General features: G+C 36.1%; 1 protein-coding gene and 1 pseudogene across 1 annotated transcript in view; one reads left to right on the plus strand and one right to left on the minus strand.

Annotated features, from left to right (window-relative positions):
• Positions 1-2,390, minus strand: part of LOC123234253 — a 71,616-nt pseudogene extending 69,226 nt beyond the window's left edge.
• The window catches only part of ADD3 (adducin 3), a 177,287-nt gene that overhangs the window by 124,319 nt on the left and 26,974 nt on the right, over positions 1-25,994 (plus strand). The window contains exon 3 of the mRNA XM_044665565.1: positions 14,738-14,961. Coding sequence (XP_044521500.1) covers positions 14,767-14,961 — 195 coding nt within the window. The 5' untranslated portion in view covers positions 14,738-14,766. The remainder of the gene's footprint in view (positions 1-14,737; positions 14,962-25,994) is intronic.

The raw sequence follows: 25,994 nt of genomic DNA on the forward strand, positions 1-25,994 counted from the left end.
AGACACTTCCTAGCTATGTGATCCCAGGCAATTGCCTAGCCTTTACCACTCTTCTGCCTTGGAATCAATACCTAGTATCAATTCTAAGACAAGACATGAGTTAAAAAAAAACAGTTGGGAACAAAGTGTTATGGCATATGAAGTTTTAGGGGGAAGGTTTGAAAGAATTGAAACTTTTCTGGATAAGGTAATATTGAGTTAAATCTTTAGAGGAGGCTAGAGAAAGAGGGATGAAGGATTTTTTACAGATAGGGAATAGTATGAACAACACTACCAAAGCAGAAAAGTAGAAAGCATGTTGAAAGAACATAAAGCAGTCCAATTTAGTTTGACTGTAAGATGAATGGGCAAGAAAAACTAAAAAATAATATAAACAGTAGATGGCACCAGGTTTGACGTTTGAGTTTTATTCAGGACACTACTAGGGTACCAAGCACAGAGCTTGGGTGGCAAGGAGATGGAATGAATAAATGAAGAAAGTAGTTATTAAGTTTTTGGTTATTAGATGCAAAGTGCTGGAAGTACTCCTAAAAATAAGACAATCCCTTCTCTGAAGGATCTCATATTCTAATGGGGGAAGGTTTCAGCTCCAAGTCAGATAGAAAGGTCCCGTGGGGATCATATCTACTTCAAAAGGTTATGTGAGAAGAGTTCCTGGTTAAGATGGCGGCAGAGTAAGAAGCAGCACTTAACCTCTCCTAACGGAAACATACAGGACTCCTCAAGAGGACATAAAAACTAATCCAGATGAAAGGAGGGACCCCACAACAGGGCGCAGTGTGGAAGGTACGTGGAATCGGGGCATTTCCATGCTATAAAGGGGTGAAACAGCTTTCACTAAATCGCGGGCTGAGCAACCCCACACACACACCACACCACCTACAATGCCAAAGCCAGCTCAAGAGAAATAGAGCAAGTTTGGGGCACCCATTGAGTCATTGGCAGCTCCAGGGCCTGTTCCTGAGAGCAGCAAGACTTAGGACCCCAAAAGGCTAAAGAACGCGCACAGACTTTGAGCGCGGACACAGAGTGCAGGCGCGAGCTCAGGCGCACACAGGCGCATGTGAGCAAAGGCTCTGAAACCCTGAGTGGGCAACCAGTGCAGACAGGTATACAACTGTGGAAGCAGCACCCTGAGACTTGTAAAGGAGCCTCTGGCAGAGGATCAAGCAAGGGGGTCCAACAGGGGGCTTGAACTTGAGAAAAACCAGACCTGAGTCAGCATGAGGATAAACCTGAGAACGGGCTGGCAACCCAGAATCAGGAAGGCCAAAAGAGAAAGATTAACAACAAGAAGAAGAAATCTTTAACACTAGACAACTTTTACACAGAGAAAATCCAGACAACCAAGCAAACAGAAGAGGAGAACAAACAAGCATCCGGACCCTCCCAAAATAATGAAAACTGGTCACAAGCTCTTGAAGAGTTCAAATATGAGATGATGAAAAAGTTGGAAAAGATTTGACTAGAAAAATGGGAAATAGCTCAAAAGGAAATCAGGCAAGAAAATAACAGTTTAAAAGGCAGAATTTTGCAATTGGAAAGTGAGGCTAAGAAATCAAATGAACTGATAAGCAAATTGAATACCAGAAATGACCAGATTGAAAAGGAAAACCAAAAGATTATAGCCGAAAACCAGTCCCTAAAGGCTAGAATTGAGCAATTAGAAGCTAATGATCTCTCAAGACAACAAGAACAAATAAAACAAAGTCAAAGGACGGATAAAATAGAAGGAAACATGAAATATCTCAATGAGAAAGTGACAGACCAAGAAAACCGGTCTAGAAGAGACAATTTGAGAATCATTGGTCTTCCAGAAAAACCAGAAATTAATAGAAACTTGGACTCCATACTAAAAGCAAGGTCCCGTGGTCCTTAGGGTACAGTGGCAAGAAAGATGTTAATGCTACTTCTTTAATGTCATTTCCACTGATTAAAATCATATTGTTGAATCCATTTGACCAAAGACTTTGGTGGCAAGACTTTTCTTTTCCAGGTCTTCAGTAGCTATGGTATCTATAGAAGCAGTTGCCATGTTGAATCTCCACAGGGGTTGCTGAGGGTACTGGTCTGGAAGCACTGCTATTCCCAAGACTATTAAGTTCAAGGTTTGATGCTATTTCCATCAGGGTCTGAAGAGATGAGGCAGTCAAAGTGATGGTAATGGTTGATTTGACTTACCTCTAAAATGCTTTCTTCTATGTCTCCTTTGGGGGTCTTGCTGTTTCATCAAGACTGGCCAGTCTGCTTTGTGTACATCGGTTGATTGACTGTTGGTGATAGTAGACACACTTCTCCAAGGAGTTGCTTCCCCAGATGAATACTGTGTGGGATGGGCTGGAAACGGGACAGATGAGCCTGTGGCAGGGAGGGAGTGGTGCTGCCACCATCATGGCTCTCATGCTTATTTACCTTTAGGTGGCTGTTGGTCAGCAATTATCACTGGTTATGAGGTGGGCCCTTCTCTACAATGACTTCTCTTAATAACATCTGTGGAAGTTGGGCTAGAAGCAAGTCTAGTTGTGAAGGGGGGGACCCTGCTGTTTTTAGGGTTCTTGAATTTGGGGCCCTGAGTTATCTCTATCAGAGTCTGAAGGGGGAGATGATTGAGATAATTGTGGTAATCAAGAATCAGAAGTACCCAAGCTGGAGGGAGCCTAAATACTTCAATATTAGCTATGGAAACTAGAACCAGAGATATCTAGGCATAGAGACAAAAGATGTTCCACTAGAAATCCAAGCTTTACCTAAGCAGTGGATGACATTTTAATGTTACTGTATGACCACATTGGTTGGAGCAGCACTAGACATCTTATTACCAGTATCCAATTTAAAATATTTATAAACAAGAAACAAATTATTACATAGTCTATTTTTTAAAGTTTGATAAAATCAATCTAGACCAAAGATATTATGGTCTAATTTTCTGAAATCACTAGATCTTCTTATATTTTATCTTTGAAAAGCCTTTGAACAGACCCTTAAAAGAAATAAATTATTTTTATTCTATGAGTGAATTTTAAAATTCATCTAACAAAATTCATTTTGATAAACATTAAATGCCCCCTCTCTCCATGTAAGACTGTGTGCCAGGAACCAGGTATATAAAGATTAAAAAATAGAATAGCTTTGATTTAAAAAACAAGGTTTATATTCATAATGGAGTGGGTGGAATATCATGGGTACATGAAAGTATATGACATGTTCACATATAAGAAAAATACAGATAGTGTGTGATGGGGGCAAAGGAAAAAATCATATTTGAGGAGAAAGAATACTTCGTGAGGATCAAAGAATGTTTTACAAAAGGCATATGGAATCTGAACTAAGCCTTTAAGGAAGAAGATTCAGAAAGGCAAAGATGAAGAGAGCTTGTACAAATTCAAAGAAGCAAGAGATGGCCTGCTGAGTTCTTGGAACAGCTAGTACTTCTTTTTAATTAGGACTATATAGTGTCTTCTTCAGAGTTCCATTTAAAGTGTCCTGTGCCTTCTCCTAGTCCAAAATGCTTAAATTTAGCCTGGATCTCTCTTTCTTGTTTCTGTTATTCTATTATAACTTTTAGGCTCATAGATTTAAAACTAGAAGGGACATCAGACTGATCCAACTCCCTCATTTTACAGATGAGGTAACTGAATCCAGTCGATTAATTGTCACCCAAATAATGTCAGAGATGAGATTTGAAGCCAGGTTCTCTGACTTCAGAGCCAGTTGAAGTCAATATTTGTAATTAACAGTAGTATAAAACTAGAAGCCATATATCAAATAATCACCAGAATATATGGGCACAATCAGTTCAAAGAACTCTTATTCTAGTCCTTAGAAATAGGGTACAAAAACAAAAATGAATCAGTCCCTGCTTTCAAGGAGCTTACATTTAATTTGGGGAGACAAAATATACATTTATAAGTATATACATCCCATCTCTAGGCCTAGCACTCAATCTATTATGCTACCTAGCTTGTCTTTGAGATAAGTTTCTAAAGAAATTAGAGATTCTAAGAGGCATAAAGTTCAATACAGGTACATACAGAGATCAGAGGGACAGTTTTGGGGTACATGTGACAACAAGAAGGTAAATTTGATTGAACTAAAGAGCATGTGGAGAATAATATGTACTAAGGCCAGAAGCTTCTGGTATTGCTTATCCATTGCATTTAAAAAGACATTTGGGGTGTTAATGTCAGTGGAGTTGGATTTTTGAAATTGTTTTCTAGCTAGGCATTATATGGCATAAAAGGCTAGCCATATGAAAATTAACAGTTTGCAATCCTGATGTTGCCTGTGATTTTTCATTCTGTGGACATATTCAGTAACATTCCTTAACTTCAGACAGTTTTGAAATACAAAAGGAAGGCATGGTTGGAAATATCTTAATTCCATTTGAAATCATGCTTCTTTTATTATATTCAGATCCCTAAAAATAATATATTTCAATAACTAGCCATCTTTCATTCATATTTCTAATGTTGGTTGAACATACTTATACTTCTGAATGATGTGCATTTCTTCAGGAGGGAAAGAAATTTAAGACTTGAATGCATTCTTAAGAGTTTGAGTTTAGGATTTAAATGCCCAGTTTGAGGATGTTTTTGTTTTCATCAATCAAATAAAAAGAACATTGTGCTCTCCATGTGAATAATACAGAGATCTATAGAAAGGCCAAGATCTACATGATAACCTTGAAAAGCTTAAAAAGGCTTTCATCATTCTTTAAAGCTGACATTGATATGTCCTTTATATGACCTCCAATACTAGTCTATCATCAAAGTCTTCCTTTGCTTAGAACAGTGGTTCCCAAACTTTTTTGGCCTACTGCCCCCTTTCCGGAAAAAAATATTACTTAGCCCCCCTGGAAATTAATTTTTTTAAATTTTAATAGCAATTAATAGGAAAGATAAATGCACCTGTGGCCATCACCGCCTCCCTGGATCGCTGCAGCACCCACCAGGGGGCGGTAGAGCCCACTCTGGGAATCACTGGGAGAAAGTAGATAAAATATAACATTTGTCTAGGACCATTTAAATTTTTCTTAACATTCAAGCTTATTAAGGTCTCAATTAAGTGTAATCATTTTAACCATGTTAACTGACTTTGGACTAAATTGTATTTGTGTTCATCAATTCTTTCTTAATAATTTTACAATTAAAGTAATTTAGATAATTTTTTGAAGCTAGCACAGTAGCTGAATCCTGTCTTAGCAAGGTGATAATATGAATATATTAAATATAACTTTCTATGGAATAGATTCATTCAACTTTGTAAAATATTTGCATAGCAATACTAATAGTTGACTAGCAAGACTAATAGTTCATATAGTACTCTAAGGAGAAAAAGTGATTTCTATTCCTTCTAATTACTTTACTCTCATTTATACTCACTGTTTCATTTTATAATTATCTTATTTGATCTCTACAACAATCCTATATAGTACAGATTTTTATCAGCCCCATTTTATAACTGAAGAAAGCCAAGCCTAGGCCTCATTGAGTAAAGTGCTTTTCTTATAGTCTATGTGTAGCTGGTAAGTGATGAAGCAAGGTCTCAAACCCATAGCTTGTGACTCCAAGTCCACTGTGTTTTATATTACATAGCACTTCTCTGTTAGAAAAATCTAAATATGCAGTGAACGTATCTGAAATATTCCTTCCAATTTCTGTCTCTGCCCATCACTTTCTTTGTTCTTTCCTCTTTTCACTCCCCCAACCCTCTAAATGACTTTTTGTCATAATTTTGAATTTCCAGACTGTTTCATCCATTTGTATCATAAACTTATGATAATTATAAATACTTCTGGAGAAGATTTTTTAATAGGCTTTATTTAGGTTTTAAATCTTTTTCTGTAAAATAACCTCTCTTTAGGAAGAAGTTTGTAGCTTCGACAAAATATTTTCTGACATTAATGCCAAAGTCTTTTTTTTCCATTTTCAATTCAAATATGACCATATAGAATTTCTTCTGAACATAAAATAGAATGATAGTGATGGTTAGTTCTTCAGATGTGCCGTTAAAAAGAAAATCAAATCCAGAATCTAGGCCATTTTGGTGGGTATGTTTGGGATCAGTGGTTTGAGGTAAGATTCCTAGAATCTCACAGTTGCTTTGTAGCTAACAAATTATGACAATAATCCCATATCAAACTCTTCACCTTTACCCAAAGCAAGTGCAAATATTATTCTTAGAATGTTTCCAGAGACAATGAATATGACTACAGATCAGAATTACAAATGTCATGCATCTATTTATTTACATGTGTCTTCATAGAATTTTAGAGTTTGAAGGATTTTCAATAATCCAGCCTACCTCCACTGTACAGATGGATAAAGTAAAGTTTAGAGAGGAGAGCAACTTAGACAAAGTCACTCAGTTAGCTAACAAAAGACCTGGGGCTAGAACCCAGCTCTTCTAGTTCAGTTTCCTCAAAAAGCATTTTGGTATTGTGGCCAGAATATTACAACAAAGATGTATAAACTTGAAGATTAATGATGTATCTCTGCATAACTCCTCTGTTCCTTCTAATCTTATGGGTTCCTATTAATGTTTTCTGGTAAATCTTCCATAGAAAGTCTTATTCTGGGTGTTAGAAAGATTTCTTTTGTTCTTATAGTGTATTAGAGATACCATTGTCCCATTAGGTCTGTCTATCATTGTCTCTCATTCTCATTTAGCAAATGGTCCATGTTCTTTTCCAGTCACACGTAGATTTCATTTGCAAATCATTGTTGGTAGTTTGCAACAGTCTTTTTAATGCTCATCAATCATTTTTCCATTGCTGTTTAGATACTACTTTTTGTATCCATGGTCCAACGATTCAGACCCACGTAGCATCAATGAGAGAATATTAATGTTATTAAGAAGAATTTTTATAACATATACAGTTTGAAATCATTGAAAGCACTGCAAGATGTCCGAATTACAATACCCTAATCTCTTCCTGCTTCTCAGTTTTAGGATAAACTCATCTTTCCACTTGTCCAAAATATACATATTGATGTACCTTTTCGTTTTAAAAAATAATTATTCAATTACTTTAGTTGCCCATAGTTTGAATTTTCTAGGAAACTGATTTAATTGCTCTTCTCCCACCCTTGCATTTTCATTGGCTGTTCCCCCATGCCTGGAATGCTCTCACTCTTCATCTCTGCCTCCTGGCTTCCCTTGTTTCTTTCTGTTCTCACCTAAAATCCCAACTCTTACAGTTCCCCTTAATACTAGTGTCCTTACTCTAAAATGTCTTCCAATTTACTCTGTATATATTTGGCCAATACATAGTTGTTATAGGTTGTCTTCTACACTAAAATGTCAACATCTTGAGGTCAGGGACTGTTTCTACTTCAATTTGGTCAACATGGTCAGGACTTATTTAATAAATACTTGTTGACTGGCTGACTGAATTGTTTCTATTCTTGTTCAACTTAAATCTGGCTTCAGCAATTAATTTTAAAAAGGAAAAAATTTCTCAGTAAATGTGAAACTTGAGTTAAATATTTCTCCTTGCTCTTTCCACCATGTATAGACTAGTATTCTGCTCATGACCAATGGCCCATTAAAAATGTTTTTATAAAGTTTATTCATGTCTCCCAGGACAACTTCCCATTTTACTATCCCTGATTTGGAGAAATTGTTACATAAGCCCATTTTGTGTTCCATAACTACTCCCAGATTGCTCACCATGAAAATGTTTTGCAGTTACCATTCAACACTAACAGAATCCTTTCTTTTTTTTTATTTTTCAGAAACAATCTAGTTACTTCAGTTAAACTACTTAAAATATCTCCTCTGGAAACTGAGATTCACAGTGTGTTCAGAAAGATAACAAGAGGATATTCCATGCACATTTTATTATTGATATCTTTACATTTTGCGCCAAATCAGCATTTTTGCCATTTCTGTTGCAGTATAGCTTAGGACCATGTAACCTATGGCATGGATGCCTCTGTGTCCTTCCCCATTCCACACACGCACCCGAAGACATTTCTCACATGACCCACTCCTCTGTCCAGTAGCCCAGTGGGAGCACTTCCTCCCTCCCCTGTCTAGGGCAAGGCAAGGGGCTCTCATGCAGCAGTTTGAGCACTCAGTCTCCAAAAAGTTCACCATCACTGGCTTAGGGAATAGGAACCATGTTAAATAATGTCAAAGGCCTCAGGGAAAGAATAATTAATTAGATCATCCATGTGTACCATGTGTAAAAGATCTAAAGAAATGGTTAATTTTTTTAAAATCTATGAAGAATTGGTAGTAAAGAATTATAAAGTTATTAGACTATTGGAATTTAGTTACAGATCCTTTTACAAACTGCAGGATTAACATCAATACTAATGGCAATTGTTTTATCTTTGTAAAAGCTAAAAATGAACAACTAGTGAAAAAATCGTATTATTTCTTCAGCTCATCTGTATATGTGAACAAGTTCAGGGGACCTATAGTGACCTATTTTTTAAAAAAGATACTATTTCAGAAAATTTTGCTTCTAAGGACTAGATGCAAAACTGAATTTGTTTCAAAAATCTTATTTTTTTTATTTTGAACATAAACACAGATAAAATGGGCATTCCCACACATAGAAAAAGAAAAAAAGAAGATAATACTTGGGACTGCAAATCTCCATTATGTACAGCTTGCTTTTTAAAAGTGTATAAGAAATTCCAACTATTGGGCAGCTGGGTAGTTCAGTGGATTGAGAGCCAGGTCCAGAGATAGGAGGTCCTAGGTTCAAATCTGGCCTCAGATACTTCCCAGCTGTGTGACCCTGGGCAAGTCACTTGACCCCCATTGCCTACCCTTACCACTCTTCTACCTTGGAACCAATACACGGTATTGACTCAAAGACAGAAGGTAAGGGTTAAAAAAAAAAGAAAAGAAAAAAAAGAAATTCCAACTATGGCTTTCAAAGCTGTCCTGCTTCTTTCTGCTTCTTTCTGACCTTTCTCTGTTATATAGATTTTAAAAGAACCTTCAGTGACTCTCTTCTTTTGTATTTTTTGTTTTGTTTTATTTACTTCTGGCTCCTCACCCTTTTCTTCTCTGTGCCTCTCAAAAAGAAAATGAAAACAAAGACATTATAACAAATATTTATAAGTGAAACCAAACAAATTCTCTTGTAAATTGACTGGCTGGAATTGCTTTGTAAAGCTACCTACTAAAGAATGTTTTTGAATGTTGTTGTTATTGTTGAATTTATTCAAACTAGCTTGAAAAAGCTTACTGGGAGAGCTATTCTAGGAAGTTAATTTGGAAAAATTTGGGAAAATAGACTTTCTCAAAGATAACTGACTTAGCTACTGAGGTTTTATCTCATTCCTATAATATTTGATAACTATTTCCTACCTCCTGCATCTCACTCCACACTTCTTGGATACTGAGACTGTTATCTGGTGGAGGAAAAATCTTTGTTTATGAAGTACAACATGTCTGTTTTAACAGCAGTGGGGAACAAAGATGAGATTTCCCTCTCCGATGCGTACTTCAATACAAAATCCTAGTAGAAAAACACCAACAGATGCTAGTCTAACAGGATAACTCATAATTCTTCATAACTTATTCTTGATATATTTGCTGGTAATTCCAATAATGCTGAGATAGGATGACTCTCCTTTAGTCTCTGAAAATTATTCTTTCTGCCACCTTCAAATACCTCTAATCCAAGGGCACAAGCCTAGCTTCAGAACTATTTCCCTGATTACTCTCATAGGAATAGTAGCTCTTAGCTTTTCCTTCCCAGCTCTTCCCTTCCCACCCAATACAAACTATACAAAAAATCCATCATAAATAGTAGTAAAAAGTGAGAAAACTCATTTACCCAAGCAAAATAGCAAATAGAAATCAGAGAAGGTTTTCCCAGATTATATAGTATTCCAAAGAATGCACAAATGAGCTCTTCGTTTGAAAGCAAGATAAAAATCTCAGTTTAGACTAGGAGAGAGAGTGGTCTCACAGAGAAGATGTCTGCTTTCAGCAGTCCTTAGAGTTGCAAACTCCAGAGGTCTTGCAAGGGACATGATAGAGAAAGCTTTCCATGCATATCCACAGCTCCAAGGACTCCAGCCTGCTATTCAGAAGTTTGAGCCTCATCTTCCTCTCACCTGCCTATGCTTTTTTTTCTGTTTTTTTAAATTTATTTGTATTATCATGTAAAACATACTTCTATATTTGTCATTGTAAGAGTACACTCATACATAACCAAAAGCTCAAAATAAAACCATAAGTACATTGATGTGAAAGATAGTATGCTTTGATCCACATCCATCTGACTCCAGCACTTCCTTCTCTGGAGGTGGACAGCATTCCCCATCATAAGTCTTTCAGGATTGTCCCAGATCATTTGTATTGCTGAGAGTAGCCACGTTTTCACAGTTGATCATCATACAATATTGCTGTTACTATGTACAATGTTCTCTTGGTTCTGCTTGTTTCTTCTGCATCCCATTCCTGTAAATCTTTCCATCTTTCTCTAAAATCATCTTGCTTATTTCTTATAGCACAATAGTATTTCATCTCTGACATGTGCCACAATTTGTTTAGTCATTCCCCAATTGATGGACATCGCCTCAGTTTCCAATTCTTTGCCACTACAAAAAGAGCTGCTATAAATATTTTTGTACATTACTTGTGCTTTCTTGATGTGTTTCTGCAATCAACAGAAGTCTCTTACAGCAAGCAGGAGGATCAGGCTAGGCATTCTCTGAGCCAACCAAGAGTTATGTTTCTTTCTGGGTATATAGCACACAGCACAAAGCTGTCTTTCTCCTATCTTACTTTGGTGAAAATAACTTAAACTAGTATCTAAATACTTTGAATACTCTGAAGTTCTTCACAATGGCACCACATATATGTGGGCCTATGAGATTTATGCCTAGGCTAAGGATATGGTCAGAAAACTTCTGGGAATCTCAGAATCCAGTGGCCCTTGTATTAGTCTTCCAAAAATTTATTATTAATCCCTCCCTATCCCAGGCATAATACCACATTTCAGTGGTCATGCTTTCTTCTTCACTCTAGGCCAGTGATGGCAAACCTATGACACATGTGTCAGCACTGACACACATAGTCATTTTCGATAACATGCAGCCACATACTGCATAAAGAAGGATGGGGCCATGTGCTGAGGATGAAACATTTGCTGTAGTGTAGTGTAGACACTCTGTGCACTATAGATGACAATTCTACCTACATTAATTTATCTATTTTGATTTATTAAATACAATTATGTTACAATTATACATTTTTGTTATTTAAACTATAAATATCATGAAATTATGGTGTTTTTTTTCTCAAAGTGACACACCACTCAAGTTATGCTTGGTTTTTTGGTGAATTGTGACACACCAAATTCAAAAGGCTGCCCATCACTGCTCTAGGACCTTCCACTGGCCACCTGACCCCATACTCTTAAGAACACTGACCCAAGTTGGTCTCCTGTTTTGGATGGGCCACAATGAAGTACCAGTGTCTCTTTGTAGCAAGGTAGAGCAAACAGATCAATCATGCTTGAAAGCAGTGCTTCCTCTTTTTCATTTCCCATATACAGGATAATTATATACCCCTACTCCCCCACAATATTATTTCCACTCTTTCTCATCTTCCCTATTCTTCCATTTAAAAAAAAGAAAAAAAAAGGTGTTTCACAAGTGTATATAGTTAAGCAAAACAAATGATCACATTGCTACTTCCAAGAATATATATTTTATTCTGTTCTTAAGTCTATCACTTCTCTGTCAGGAAGTGGGCAGTATGACCTATCATTGATCCTCTTGGAATCATTGCTGGTCTCCACGTGGATTAGAATTCCTAAGTCTTTCAAAGTTTTTGTCTTTACGGTATTGTTGATATATCAATTGTTCTCTTGGTCCTATTCACTTTACTCTGCATCAGTTCATAAAAGTTTTCTGAAACCATTCATTTCTTTAATGCATATATCAATTCAGAACATAAATACATACAAAACTTTTGTTATAATTCAGTGAATCCCATGCTACTTTCTTGGTCAATAAACTTCAATGACTCCCCCCCTCTCCACCCTAAAAAAATTCAGTCAATCAAGCATTTATTAAATACTACTATGTTCCAGACCCTGTACTAGTTGCTGGCTACATGGATAATGCATTACTAATTTCCTATTAATTTTCAGTGTTTCTCTTTACTTATGAGACTATCAATATTTTCTTTATAAATTTAATCACTATTCTCTGTATATATGTTCAAAATCAATATACTCTCATTATTAGTGGTGCCTTTAGCACAGTGCTTAACACATAGTAGGCACTTAATAAATGTTTATTGGTTGATGTAAGCATGATGTAGTTTCCTTTTTTAATTCCTTTTAATGCTTTCTGATATGAATTCTAATTCAAGTATAATCATTACAAATCAGAAAGTTCTCTTAGGTTAACTAAAGCATGATAAATTTTTAGGCTACTTTTTACCTGTCTCAGGGTACATCTTTTCACATTCAACAGATTTCCTGAGTCCCATGAATGAGCAAATCATGCAAGCCCACACAATTGGCTCTGTGCATTTTGTTTTCTTCTCCATTAGCTTCCCTGTGAACCTGGCTGGACCAGACATTTGTCTACTCTGATCTGAAATCTCTGCTCTGTACCTCTTCATTGATGACTAAAACTTCCATTGACTTTTGGTTGCAGCTTTCCTTTCAAAAAGGTGGGACTCCTAACTTGTTATAAATACTGCTCCCTGCTTTTGTAAATTTTTGAAGTTACTTAACTAAAAGAATCAAGTCAAAGTGTAGCATATACACATACCACAAAAGATTGGGGCTACCAAGTACAGAGAATCCTAAGACCAAGAAATATTGTAATTATTCATGAAAACACATATACTCTTCTAGAGCTCAGAGTTCATCCAACCCTTATCTGAACACTGCTCCTCACTGCTAAGCCATCATCCAGCTTTGATTTGAAAGAACTCCACTGAGGAGGAAACCATTACTGCCTGATGCTACCCTTTGCATCAGCCACACTTTGAAATGTTTCCTTTTCATCAGACTTCAAGGTACCTCTGCAACTTTCACTAATTCCTCTTAGTCATGTTCCCTGGGGCCAAAAAGAACAAGTATGGCCCCTTTTTATATGATAGTCCTTCATATACTCAAAGAAAGTTATCACATTCCTCACTAAGTCTTCTCTTAAGGTCTTGCTGAAGAACTTTGATATCAATTGAGAGACATGGACAACATTAGTTGCACAGGACCATCCTGCATTGCATACCTGCATCAAAGAAGGCACTGAGCTCTATGAGGAAAGTAGAATTATAGTAACTCAAAAGAAATATGAGAAGCACAAATTTAGAGACATCTCTATCCCAAATGTTCATATGGATTATTTGTATCCTACCTGCAGTTGAGCCCTTTGAGTTTATATTGGTATGATTAGCCACAGTTGGACACCCTATTCATTGACTCCAAAACAGTGAGGTCTTTTTTGGGGTCCCATCAAATACAAAGGATAACAACCAAGTCTTTTCTTCTCCATTACTATTTCCTTTCATTAGTCCTCATGCGGCATGATTTGAAGGCCATTCATCATTTTGGTTGCTTTCTTCTAGATACTTTTCATATTGCCAAAATATGAACTTTTTTCAGCTGAAGATTGTGCCAAATTTCTAGGCTTTCATAGTAAAAAACCAGATCTTTTCTCATTTTTTTTTAACCCTTGTACTTTGGTGTATTGTCTCATAGGTGGAAGATTGGTAAGGGTGGGCGCAATGGGGGTCAAGTGACTTGCCCAGGGTCACACAGCTGGGAAGTGGCTGAGGCCAGGTTTGAACCTAGGATCTCCTGTCTCTAGGCCTGACTCTCACTCCACTGAGCTACCCAGCTGCCCCCCTTTTCTCATTTTTTAAAAAAGTATTAATGTTGTGTTTTATTTTTATTTTTAAAATATTTCTGGATTACCCCTGTTCTATGAGAATCTCTAATAAAAAAAGTAAAACAATTAAGCAAAATTAGTAATATGATTACCTCATCTTTATCACCCCTCAGTTCTCATTTCTTTTACTTAAAACCTTCTTTCCCTCCCACTGCTCTATATCCTAATGAATGAAAGGGAAAAAATAAAAATATTTTTGTGACAAATATGCATAAGGAAAACATATTATTTCATTCAGCAAATGCACACACACACACCTTTTAATCTGCCCACAAGTTTCATTTTCCAAGAAATTTGCTGAATCATTTGAAAATCCTAAAATCATGTTTTATTCTCATGTGCTAGCAAATTGTCACTGTGGAATGAAGTGAACCTGTTAAATAAAGCCAAGGTTTTAATCTATCAAAAAGACAAAAAGCATTACTTTTTATCATGACATATGACATTTTGTTCAGATCAAAAAATACCTATAGATAAACATCATAAATTATCTACATATGCAACTAAAATGTGATATTTTATCATCAAAATGATATACTAATTTCCCATTTTGTAATCAGTGTTGGCTTTTACAATTTTATTACATATTTATTTATAATACTAATTGATACCATTATCATGATTTAGCTATTCACTTTCATCAGCTTTCAAAACATAGTTTTCAGTTTAGTGTTATTTCCTAGGAGATCTTCACAAAGATAGAACTTGATCTGATTTCATTTGAAAAACTGCTCTATTTAAGAATATTTCTATTATTACTTGAAGGGCAAGAAGTATTCCATGCATGTTACTCTTTAAGTCAAATTTTATAATGACCTTAATAGCTTCCATTTCTCCTTTTCATGCTATAGGTAACAAGAAGAATTGAGAACCTGGAAGCATGAGTTCAGATGCCAATCCAGAAGTAATCACTACTCCTCCCCCTCCCAGCATGCCTCATAAAGAGAGATATTTTGATCGCATCAATGAAAATGACCCTGAATACATTAGAGAGAGGAATATGTCTCCAGACCTAAGACAAGACTTCAATATGATGGAGCAAAGGAAGAGAGTCACTCAGATCCTGCAGAGTCCTGTGAGTCAAAACATTTTTAAGAACTATAATTTTTCTTCCTTTGTAGGAACATTGACCTATAGAGGTGTGATTCACTCAAAATGCCCCATACAAAAAAGCAAGTCAGAATGAAGATAGGAATGGAGGAAGTTCCATTTTCTCCCAGGCCTTTCAGAGAAGCAGACAGCTAATTTATATGTTTGGCTTGTAAAGACTTAAGAACAAACTAGCATTCACTAGGCTTTACTTTTCCTTGTGAATTTTCTGGGTGCTATGCTTCATTAGAGAAGTACAAAAGCAACCAGGGAGCTGGAGGACATTGAGTTCAGACTGGGAAATCACAGAAGTGCAGAAAGGCATGACAGAACCAAGAACATGGTTAGATGCATCTTATATACAAATGTCATCCTTCCTGTGGGTTACCTACATGTTTCAGAAGTGTTTAAGAAAACTTTAAGGGTTGGATAAAGGCATGAGAGAGGGGAAGGAAAGGATAATTATGCAATTATGTTAAAAAATAACTCAAGCCTGACTAAACTGATCTTAAAAGCCTACTAAACTATAATGTGACAGTGGTATAGTCAATAAAGAGTTGGGCTTATAGTCAGGGAGACCTGGGTTCAAGTCCTGCCTCTGAAACATAATTGGACGTATGAACCATGGCAAGTCACGGAATTGCTCAGTGCTCTAGACCAGTGATGGACAAACTACAGCCTGGATCTGGCCCACGGGGAATAGTTTGCCCATCACAGCCCTAGGCTGTTCCCTAAGACTTAAAATTGCAGAGAAAATAAAGACCTGCATTAATTTGTCTCTCTGAATAACACTATCACCATGAAATCATAGGTTCAGCCACTCTCATTAATGGGCCATAGTCCTGTCTTGGAGACATCTAGATTCTTTAAATGATCTCTAAAAGAACTATTCCTGTTGCTCTAACCTAAGAGTACAAATCACAAAGGCCATGTGTTGGTTGTGGAGGTTGAAAGAGCAGCTTAATTGAACATGATTGAAAAACCACAGTGGTGCTGAGAATGCACATACTTTCTCCACAGGTGATAGAGAGATCATAGAGTCTCAGCATGCTTTCACTACAGGCTCCAACTCAGCTCAGGTGGCTCTTGGATGAACCCTTTTTTTCTGGATAATAATATCCTCAAATATTTAAACTCTCAAGTACTGTATTGCAAAGGACTGATCAAATTTGTTAATTGCAGTCAGACTTTCCTATTCTCATTCTCTTCAGTTTCTTCTTTTTTAAATTGCTATAGCTAGCATTTCTAGAACAATATTGAATAATAATGGTGATAATGAGCATCCTTGTGATCCTAATCTTCCTGTAAAGGCTTCTAGATTATCCCTATTACAGATAATGCTTGCTGATGGTTTTAAATAAATACTACTTATTGTTTTAAGAAAAATTCCATTTATGCCTTTGTTCTTTAGCGTTTTTAATAGGAATGGCTGTCATATTTAGTCAAAAGCTTTTTCTGCATTAATGAGATCATCATGTTTTGTTATAGATATGATCAATTTTGCTGATGTTTTTCCTAAAATTGAACCATCTCTGCATTCCTGGCATAAAGCCCACCTGGACATAATGAATGATCCTTGTGATATATAAAACACTGTAATCCCCTTGCTAGCATTTTATTTAAAAATTTTTATTAATATTTATTAGGGAGAGTGGTCTATAGTTTTCTTTTTGTTTTTGCTCTTCCTACTTTCAGTTTTAGCACCATATTTGTATCATAAAAGGAATTAGTAGAACTCCTTTCATTATTTTTTCAAATAATTTATATAGTTTGGGAGTTAATTGTTCTTTAAATTTTTGGTACAGTTCATTTGTAAATCCATCTGGTCCTGAAGGTTTTTTTCTTGGGGAGTTCATGATAGTTTGTTTAATTTATTTTTCTGAGGTGATATTGTTTAAATATTTTATTTCCTCTTCTGTCAATCTAAGCAATTTACATTTTTGTAAATATTCATCCATTTCACTTAAATTATCACATTTATTGGCATATAATTTGGTAAAATAACTCCTAATAATTGCTTTAGTTTCCTTTCCATTGAATTCACCCTTTTCATTTTTTATATTGGTGGTTTCATTTTCTTTCTTTTTTTAAATCAAATTAACAAATAGTTTGTTTTGTTGGGGACTTTTTAATAAAACCAGCTTTTTGGTTTATTTATTAATTTACTGGTTTTATTTCAGTTTTATTTATCTCACCTTTGTTTTTCTAGATTTCGCTCCCATTCCCGTTAAAAACACTAAAACTTTCAGCAAGTACAATCAGCAATGGGGTTAAGTTAGAATCCTTCCTGATAAGATCAGGGTAAAGTATTCTAAATTAATTAGTTAATTAAGATTTTTTAAATTAAAAAGAAAAATAAAGATGGGGTGAAGCAAGGATGTCTATTGTCACCACTATTATTTAATCCTGTATTAGAAATGCTAGCCTTAGCAATAAGGAAGGAAAGAGAAATTGAAGGAATTAAAATAGGGAATGAGGAAACTAAACTATCATTCTTTGCAGATGATAAGATGGTATACTTAAGAGAACCCTAGAGAATCAACTATAATACTAGTTAAATAATAACTTTTAGTTAAAAGTATATAAATACTTTTATATATATGCGTATATATAAAAGTATATAACTTTATATATAAATATATAAAGTTAAAAGAAACAAAATAAATCCACACAAATCATCGGCATTTCTATATATTACCAACAAAGTCCAATAGCAAGAGTTAAAAGAGAAATTTCAATATTTTGATTCTTTTCCTTACTTTTTTAGTTGCATGCCCAATTCATTGATTTGTTCTTTCTCCAATTTACTGATGGAAGCGTTGAGAGATATAACATTTCCCCTAAATACTACTTCAACTGTATCGCAATAAATTTTGGTATATTGTCTCATTGTTATCATTCTCTTCACTGAAACTATTTAAACTATTGTCTCTATCATTTGTTCTTTGACCTACTTAATCTTTAGAATTAGATTATTTAATTTCCAACTAATTTTTAATCTCTTTCCATGGCCCTTTATTGAATGTAACTTTAATTGCATTGTGATCTGAAAAAGATGCACTTAAAGTTTCTGCTTTTCTGCATTGGTTTTGAGAGTTTTATGCCTCATTTTTTGGTCATATTTTGTGTGTATGCCATGTACTGCTGAGAAAAAGATGTATTAAAAACATATTCTCTATTCCCATTTAATTTTCTCTAGAAGTCTATCACACCTAATTTTTCTAAAATGCTACTCACCTCTTAAACGTTTTTTCACTAGATTAACTAATTCTGAAAAGGAATTGAGATCCCCAACTAGTATCGTTTTACTGTCTATTTTCTCCTATAAGTCATTTAACTTCTTTAAAAATCTGAATGCGGGGGCATCTGGGTAGCTCAGTGGAGTGAGAGTCAGGCCTAGAGACGGGAGGTCCTAGGTTCAAACCCGGCCTCAGCCACTTCCCAGCTGTGTGACCCTGGGCAGGTCACTTGACCCCCATTGCCCACCCTTACCACTCTTCCACCTATGAGACAATACACCGAAAGTACAAGGGTTTAGAAAAAAATCTGAATGCTATTCCATCTGGTGCATGTATTTAGTGGAATTATTCATTGTTTATGGTAACTTTTAGCTAAAAATAATTTCCTTCCTTATCTCTTTTAAATAGATCTGTTTTTGCTTTAGCTTTGTCTGAGATTATGATTGCTACTGCTGCTTTTTTTTTACTTCTGTTGAAGCATAACAGATTCTGCTCCAGCCCTTTATGTTTACTCTGTATGTGTCTCCCTGCTTCAGATATGTTTCTTGTAGATAGCTCTTACAGGATCCTGTTATCTACTTCTATTTTATTGGTGAGTTCACATTTACTATTATGATTATTAACTGTGTCTTTCCCTCCATTCTTCATTTACCCTTTTCATTCTTCTTTCTCTCTCCCTTCACTCCATTCCTCCTGATAAATGGATTATTTCTGAGCACTATCTCCCCAAACCCATCTTTCCTTCTACCCATCTTCTTTTATCCCTGTCTCTTTTTTTACTTCCCTAAAGAGTAAGATTGATTTCTACTGTGCAGGGTTGCTAGCAGAAGCCTTTTGCTTTTGCAAATTCAACTGTAAGCAGCCCTGGCAGTTAGGAGTTTAGAATGTTCAAAAAGGCAGTTGGAGCCTGAGGCTATAAATAGTGCTGAAGTTCCAACTGAGGGACTTTTGCCTGTTGGCTTGGGCTTTGACCTTTTGGCTTTTTTGCCTGCTGGCTTTGAGCTTTGGGCTTTGCCTTGGCCTGTGCCTTTGTCTTTGTGGGCATTTGGACCTAGCTGATTTCTCTGGACCTCTCCCTGATCTCTCCATCTACATCCCTGCTATTTCCCTTGAATTTCCCCATTGGGCCCGGGTTGGAAGGGTGGGCTTGGTTATTGGACATTGTGGGTTTAGTTTCTGTAGGCAAGTAGGACATCCTAAATCAAGCCACCCCTAATTTAGTGATTTGATAAATACTTCAAAGGCAGTCAAACCTTCCTGACTGGGACAGGCGGCCTCTCTCAGTCTAACCCTCTTCCTCATCCCCCAGCACCAGCTTTCTCCTTAGCAGCAGTTATAAAAACCTAAAACCTCTTTCCCTCTGATTATCCCTGACATTAATAAATCCCCTTTGTTACCTATACAAAGCCTCTGGTGAATGATTGTATTGAAGATTAAGGCAAAGACTGAAGAGGGAAGAATTATTTTCCTTTTATTTTCTTGGGGGAAACCTAGGCATCCATCTTGGGCAGGAAGTACCCAGTGGAGACTTCCTGCAGACATCAATTTCACTGGCAGGGAGGAGCCTTTGACTCCTCCCTCAAAGGACTTTAGAAACTAACAAGAGAAAACCCCAGCCTTGATCTAAACATTTCTGACTGGCCCAAATTCCTCTTGTACCTTAGAGATACCTTCCCTGCCTGAAGGATCCAGTCTATTTCCTCCCAGTACTCTCTGTCTCTAGCCTCAGTGAATAAGCCTGTTTGAGTTGCCCTACTGTATACTCCCTTCCATTCCCTTACCTTCTTATATACAGACCTCATTCATCCCTTCCCTACACTCAGCTATCCCCTCCATTCCTCCTCCAATCAATCATCCCCTTCATTCCTCATTCCTCTTCCTAATCACCCTATCACCTTTATATCATTTTATCCCTCCTCATACCCAGATTGCCTTACTTCTTCATAACACTACATACAACTTAATGTGCATGTTACTCCCTCTTTGGACCAAATCTGATGAGAATAAGATTCAAGTATTACTTACCATACCCTCCCATCATCACTTCCTTTTTAATAGGTCTTTCATGCCTCTTTTATTTGAGATAATTCACCCTATTCAATATCTTCCTTCCCTCTTTTCCCAATGCAGTCCTCTTTCTCATTTCTCAATTTTGTTTTTTTTTGTATCACATTTCCTCTCTATGTATATTCCTTCTAATTGCCCTAATAGTGATAAAGTTCCTAAGAATTACAACTATTTTCTTCCTTTTTAAGAATATAAACATTTCAGCCTTATTGAATCTCTTGTGATTTCTCTTTCTTGCTTACTTATGCTTCTCTTGAAACTTCTTTTTGAAAGTCGGATTTTCTATACAGTTCTTTTCATTAGGAATGTTTGAAAGTTCTCAATTTCATTAAATATCCATTTTCCCCTGAAATATTATATTAATTTTTGCTGGGTATATAATTCTTGGCTTTTATATTATCTCTTTTGTCCTCTGGAATATCATATTCCAGGCCTTCTGATCTTTTACAGTAGAAGCAACTAAAACTTATGTTATCCTGACTATAGCTCTATGATGTTTGAATTGTTTCTTTCTGGCTGCTTGTAGTATTTTCTCCTTAACCTGGAAGCTCTGAAATTTGGCTATAACATTCCTAGTAGTTTTCATTTGAGGGTCTTTTTCTACAGATGATCAGTGAATTCTTTCAGTTTCTCTTTACTATTTGGTTCTAAGATATCAGGGCAATTATTCATGATAATTTCTTTCAATATGATGTCCATATTCTTTTTTTGAGCTGGCTTATAGATACTCCAACAATTCTTTTTTTTGTCCAATAATTCTTTAATTATTTCTTTGTGATCTATTTTTCCAGGTCAGTTGTTTTTCAAGTGATAAATTTTACATTTTCTCCTTTTTTCCATTCTTTCAATTTGATTTTATTGTTTCTTGATGTTTCAAGGAGTCATTTAGCTTCCATTTGCCCAATTCTAATTTTTAAGGAATTATATTCTTTTAATAAATATCTGTGCCTCCTTTTCCTGATTCTACTTTTTAAGGAGTTGTTTTCTTTCAGTGATTTTTTGTATATTACCATATTTTGTGCTTCCTTTACCAAGCTGTTGGTCTTCATTTCATGATTTTCTTGCATTATTCTCATTTCTTTTCCCAATTTCTCTTCCAACTCTATGATTTTTAAGGTTCTTTTTTATCGTTTCCAGAAGTTCTTTTTGGACCTGAATCCAATTCGTATTTTAGTTTGAGGTTTCACTTGTGGCCTTTTTAATATTGTTCTCTTCTAAGTTTGTGCTATGATTTTCCCTATAACAATGTCCTAGTTAGGTCTTTTACTTTTTCAGTCTGTTCTGTAACTTTTCACTGTATATCAAAGTTCTGTTCTTGGTTTTGAAAAGTCACTGTCCAAGTTTCTTCTTGTGGAGTTTAACTTCTAGCTTGTGAGAGTCTTAGGATCTAGTTTCTGGCTTGACCAGATGGTGGGGCAGGACTCACTGCAGGCTTGTACTGGCAGAGAGTCTCATTGCTTCCTCTCACAGGAGAGGAATCTTGCTGCTTGCTTGCACAGTAAGGAAGCTTAACTGTTTGCTTGCACATTAAGTAGTCCTTACTGATGTGTTGATCAAGTTGAGAGTCCTTACTGCTGGCTTGACCAGAGGTGGGGCTTGCTCCTGACTTGGCCTGCACAGTTGCAATGAGAGGGTGTTTGCTGGGTGTATTGCTGGGGGCAGGGTGTTGCTGTAGGCCAGTGTCCATTTGAGACCTCCCTACTAATGTCCACTCCGCCCAGCCTGCTCCTGGCTTGCTCTGGGTTGAGGATTCTCTGTTTTGAGGCAGATCCTGATCCTTCCCCCACTTGGGTGCTGCCTGCCCTGTGGCTCAGGCTGCCTGCTCAGGACTGAGCATCCCTCCCACCCCAGGGAGCCAAAACATCTGCTAATTCTCTGAACTCTTCTGCACATAACTGTTTCCACTGCTCCAAAATTCAGTAAGAGGCTTTGTTTTGATGTGATTTGGAAGAGAATTTGGGAGAGATCAGGCAGGTTCCTTCCTCACACCACTATTGTGGCACTAGAAGTCTAGAGCAGAGTTTCTTAAGCTTTTTTTGTGTGTCATGAACCCCACTGGCAGTCAGTGAAGACTAAAGATTTCTTCTCAGATAATGCATTTATGTGAATAAAATTATATACATATGATTACGAAGGAAACTAATTATACCAAAATATTTTTTCAAAAATTAAAAAAAAAAAGTTTGTGGACTCCAAGTTAAGAATCCTTGTCTTATAGAAAAGCCTTCAGGGATGGTGACAGTAATTGTGGATGTATGGAGGTATGAAGAAAAGAAAACCTGCCTCTTTGTGACAATGTGGATTTCTAACTCCCACAATAGTTAGCAACAGCTTCCTTTTCTATTATTTATTCTCCATACAAGGGCCACTCTATTCTCTAAAAAGCATAGAATCCATCTTTTCACCATTTCTTCACATTTTGCAATTCTTCAAAGTTTTTTGATCACTTGAGTCAGTACTACTTAGTAAGGACCTATATTTTCCTTCTCGTACCTACCTTTTTTTTTAAATCAATTTTGAACATGATGCTGAAAAGCAAAAGGAAGGCATTATCTTGGACAGATAAAATTAGCTTATAGTAAGTATTCTACTTTTGAGATGAGCTAAGATTTCATTCTCCCAAAAGGGTTGCATTTTGTAACCTTGTTTAGAGATTCTGAGTCTCTATGTATATCATAAACAAGAAAAATCAAGGTTGAAAACATATAGTACTTGTAAATAGTGTATTTATGTGTGTAAAAAAATTCATTGTTTTCTATTCATCTATCTTTTTCCATATTCCTTTCGTACAGTCCTAGAAATGTTTTGAAAAACCAGAAGCTTTGAAAGGATAGTGCTGTACTAAAAAGCTCAGGTCCTCATCACCACTTACCTGGATTATCACAATGGCCTTCCCTGCCTCAAGTCTATCCCCTCAGCCAAAGTGATTCCTCTAAGCACACATCTGTTTCACCATGTCACCCCCCTATTCAGTAAATTTCAGGAGCTCCTTAGTGTCTCTAGGATAAAATATAAATTCCTCTATTTCACTTTTTTTTTAACCCTTGTACTTCGGTGTATTGTCTCATAGGTGGAAGATTGGTAAGGGTGGGCAATGGGGGTCAAGTGACTTGCCCAGGGTCACACAGCTGGGAAGTGGCTGAGGCCAGATTTGAACCTAGGACCTCCTGTCTCTAGGCCTGACTGTCACTCCACTGAGCTATCCAGCTGCCCCTCTATTTCACTTTTAAAGTCCTTCTCTTCCTACACTCTACAGTCCAGCCAAACTTTCTCTCTGCTATTCACAAACCACTCTATATCCCCTGGGCCATCAATGATTCAAGAATACACTCTTTCCTCACCTGCATAAAACTCTTCTCTTCTTTTATGACATAGAATAAGGTACTACCTTCTCCATGAAAGAAACTTTACTGATTCTAACAGCTAGTGCCCTCTTGCCCCAAATACTTCATATTTATATGTATTTATTCTTCTTACAATTATTCTGAATATGCTTACATATGCACCTATAATCTCACCTGTTTGAATTTAAGCTTCTTGAGAGTAAAGATTATTTTATCCTGTGTATTTGTTTTCCCAATGCATAGTGGGGACTTAATAAATCTTTATTGCTTCATTAATAGGAAGAGCTATGGGGATCTATCACTAATCCATTTCAAGACCTTGAATAAGTCATTTTGCTTACATCTATTTTCAGTATGTAAAATTGACAGTTTAGACTAGTTATATTTAGCCCCTTCTAACAGTAACATTCTGCAATCCTAAATATGAGTGACAGAAACATAAGCAGTATATATACATTTTACCACTTGATTATACTTTTTTTTATCAACCTTTACCTTCCATTTTAGCATCAATACTGTATATTGGTTCCAAGGCAGAAGAGTGATGAGGGCTAGGCAATGGCAGTTAAGTGACTTGCCCGGGTGTGTCACATAGCTAGGAAGTGTCTGAGGTCAGATTTTGTTACAAATATAATTAATATAGAAGGATATAATTTAAAATATTATGGGTTTATTAACAGCTATATTGATAATTAAAAAGAACCACGTGCCGCTAAGATCTAATTCAAATGGCCTGTCATACCTTCCCCTTGGCTGCTTCCTAGGAAAGAGAGAGTCCCAATCAAGTTCTGAGACTTTATACCTTTGTCTATGTAATCACACTTCCTGCCCACCTGTATTACACAAGAGGAATCATGGGAAATATAGTTTTCAAGTCCTCTAAACATCCACAGGAAGTTTATATCATGGATCTCAATATTAAGTTCAAGGAACCCCAAATTTCCAATATCACATTCCTCCCTGAAGAGCAGCAAGAGACTGGTCTCCTCAAATACTCTTATAAACATAACTAACTTATAAATTACAGAAATTTGGGGATAAAAGAAAAGAAGACAAAAACAACGAACCAATGGCTGCAGCTAGCAGGGGCATTCCCCTTTGGCTTAAGAATGTACATTTAAAACAAATGCATTCAACTCCCCATAGTTCAATCAACTGTACCCCAAAGTTCATTTTGAATCTTCATGGTCCAGTGAAGGCTCTTCAGGCATCTTCATGGTACCTTCTCCAAACAAAACAGGTTCATTGTCTGGTTTCTGGGGAGATGGCAAATTTCTTATCCTGAAATTACTCTCAAAAGAATTTAAACTTTACATTATAGATTCTAATACAGACATTATATTATAAAACTTACACACACCCCTTAGGAGAATCAATAACACATTCTCCCCTGAAGAGGGTACCCCAGGTCAGCTAAGGATACATGGCTGAGTGACGGGGTTGTATGAAATCAATTGGTAAAAGAAATCTTAAAAAATAAAATACGAATAAAAAGAGAAAAAAATTAACTTGTGAATGAAATGTAAAATGTCAAAGTCTTATGTGCAAAAAATGTAAGGAAAAATAAACCTATAACAGGTCCTTGAATCAAGGCCCAATTAAAGTGATTTAAGCAGTTTGCAATTACCCATTCAGGAGCCAGGACTACAGAAAATTGCCATTCTATATATAAGAGAAATAACAGGACCAAATATGTGTGCAAGAGAAGTATTATTCCCTGGTCTGATTTGCCTGTACCTTCTCAGGAATGAGCCATAATGATAGCCAATTTTAGGTGCTTGCTAGGAAATGAAGCTCAGGAGAAGTCTGGCCTCTAGCATATGTCAGAAAGCTGCAACCCCAAACCTCAAACACTAGTTTCAAGCCCTTCAGTATTGGCATAGAACTTCCTTAATCCATGGTCTGCATGACCTATTGCTCCTTGACACTTTGCAGATTCTCAGTTGGTCTCCATGACCTTATGGCTGTTTTGCTCCCTTCTCTAGAATCAGACAGAGAGACATTAATCACAGTCTCATAATATTTACCAATAATTGACAGGTTACCATAGTCTAAGGCTTTTGGGGTATGCATTAATATTATAGTAAGTATATATTTATATTAAACTTATATTACTGTAAAATCAAAAGGATTAACATTGATTATATGTACTTCCAGTACAAAAATAAGAAAAAAGGAAAAGAGTCAATTATTCTATTAAAAAAATTAAAAGGAAAAGCAATAAGAAAATTTTAAAATTTAGGGGAAAATACAATGTCAAGTATAAAATGAGAGAGAAGGAAAAAAAATAAGAATGTTTTAAAAAAATTTAAAATATATATATATATATTAAAATTAGTGAAAGGTTTTTTACCCAAAAATGAGGTACA

Source organism: Gracilinanus agilis, chromosome 2 (assembly GCF_016433145.1).
Source record: "Gracilinanus agilis isolate LMUSP501 chromosome 2, AgileGrace, whole genome shotgun sequence".
NCBI classification, from domain to species: Eukaryota; Metazoa; Chordata; class Mammalia; order Didelphimorphia; family Didelphidae; genus Gracilinanus; species Gracilinanus agilis.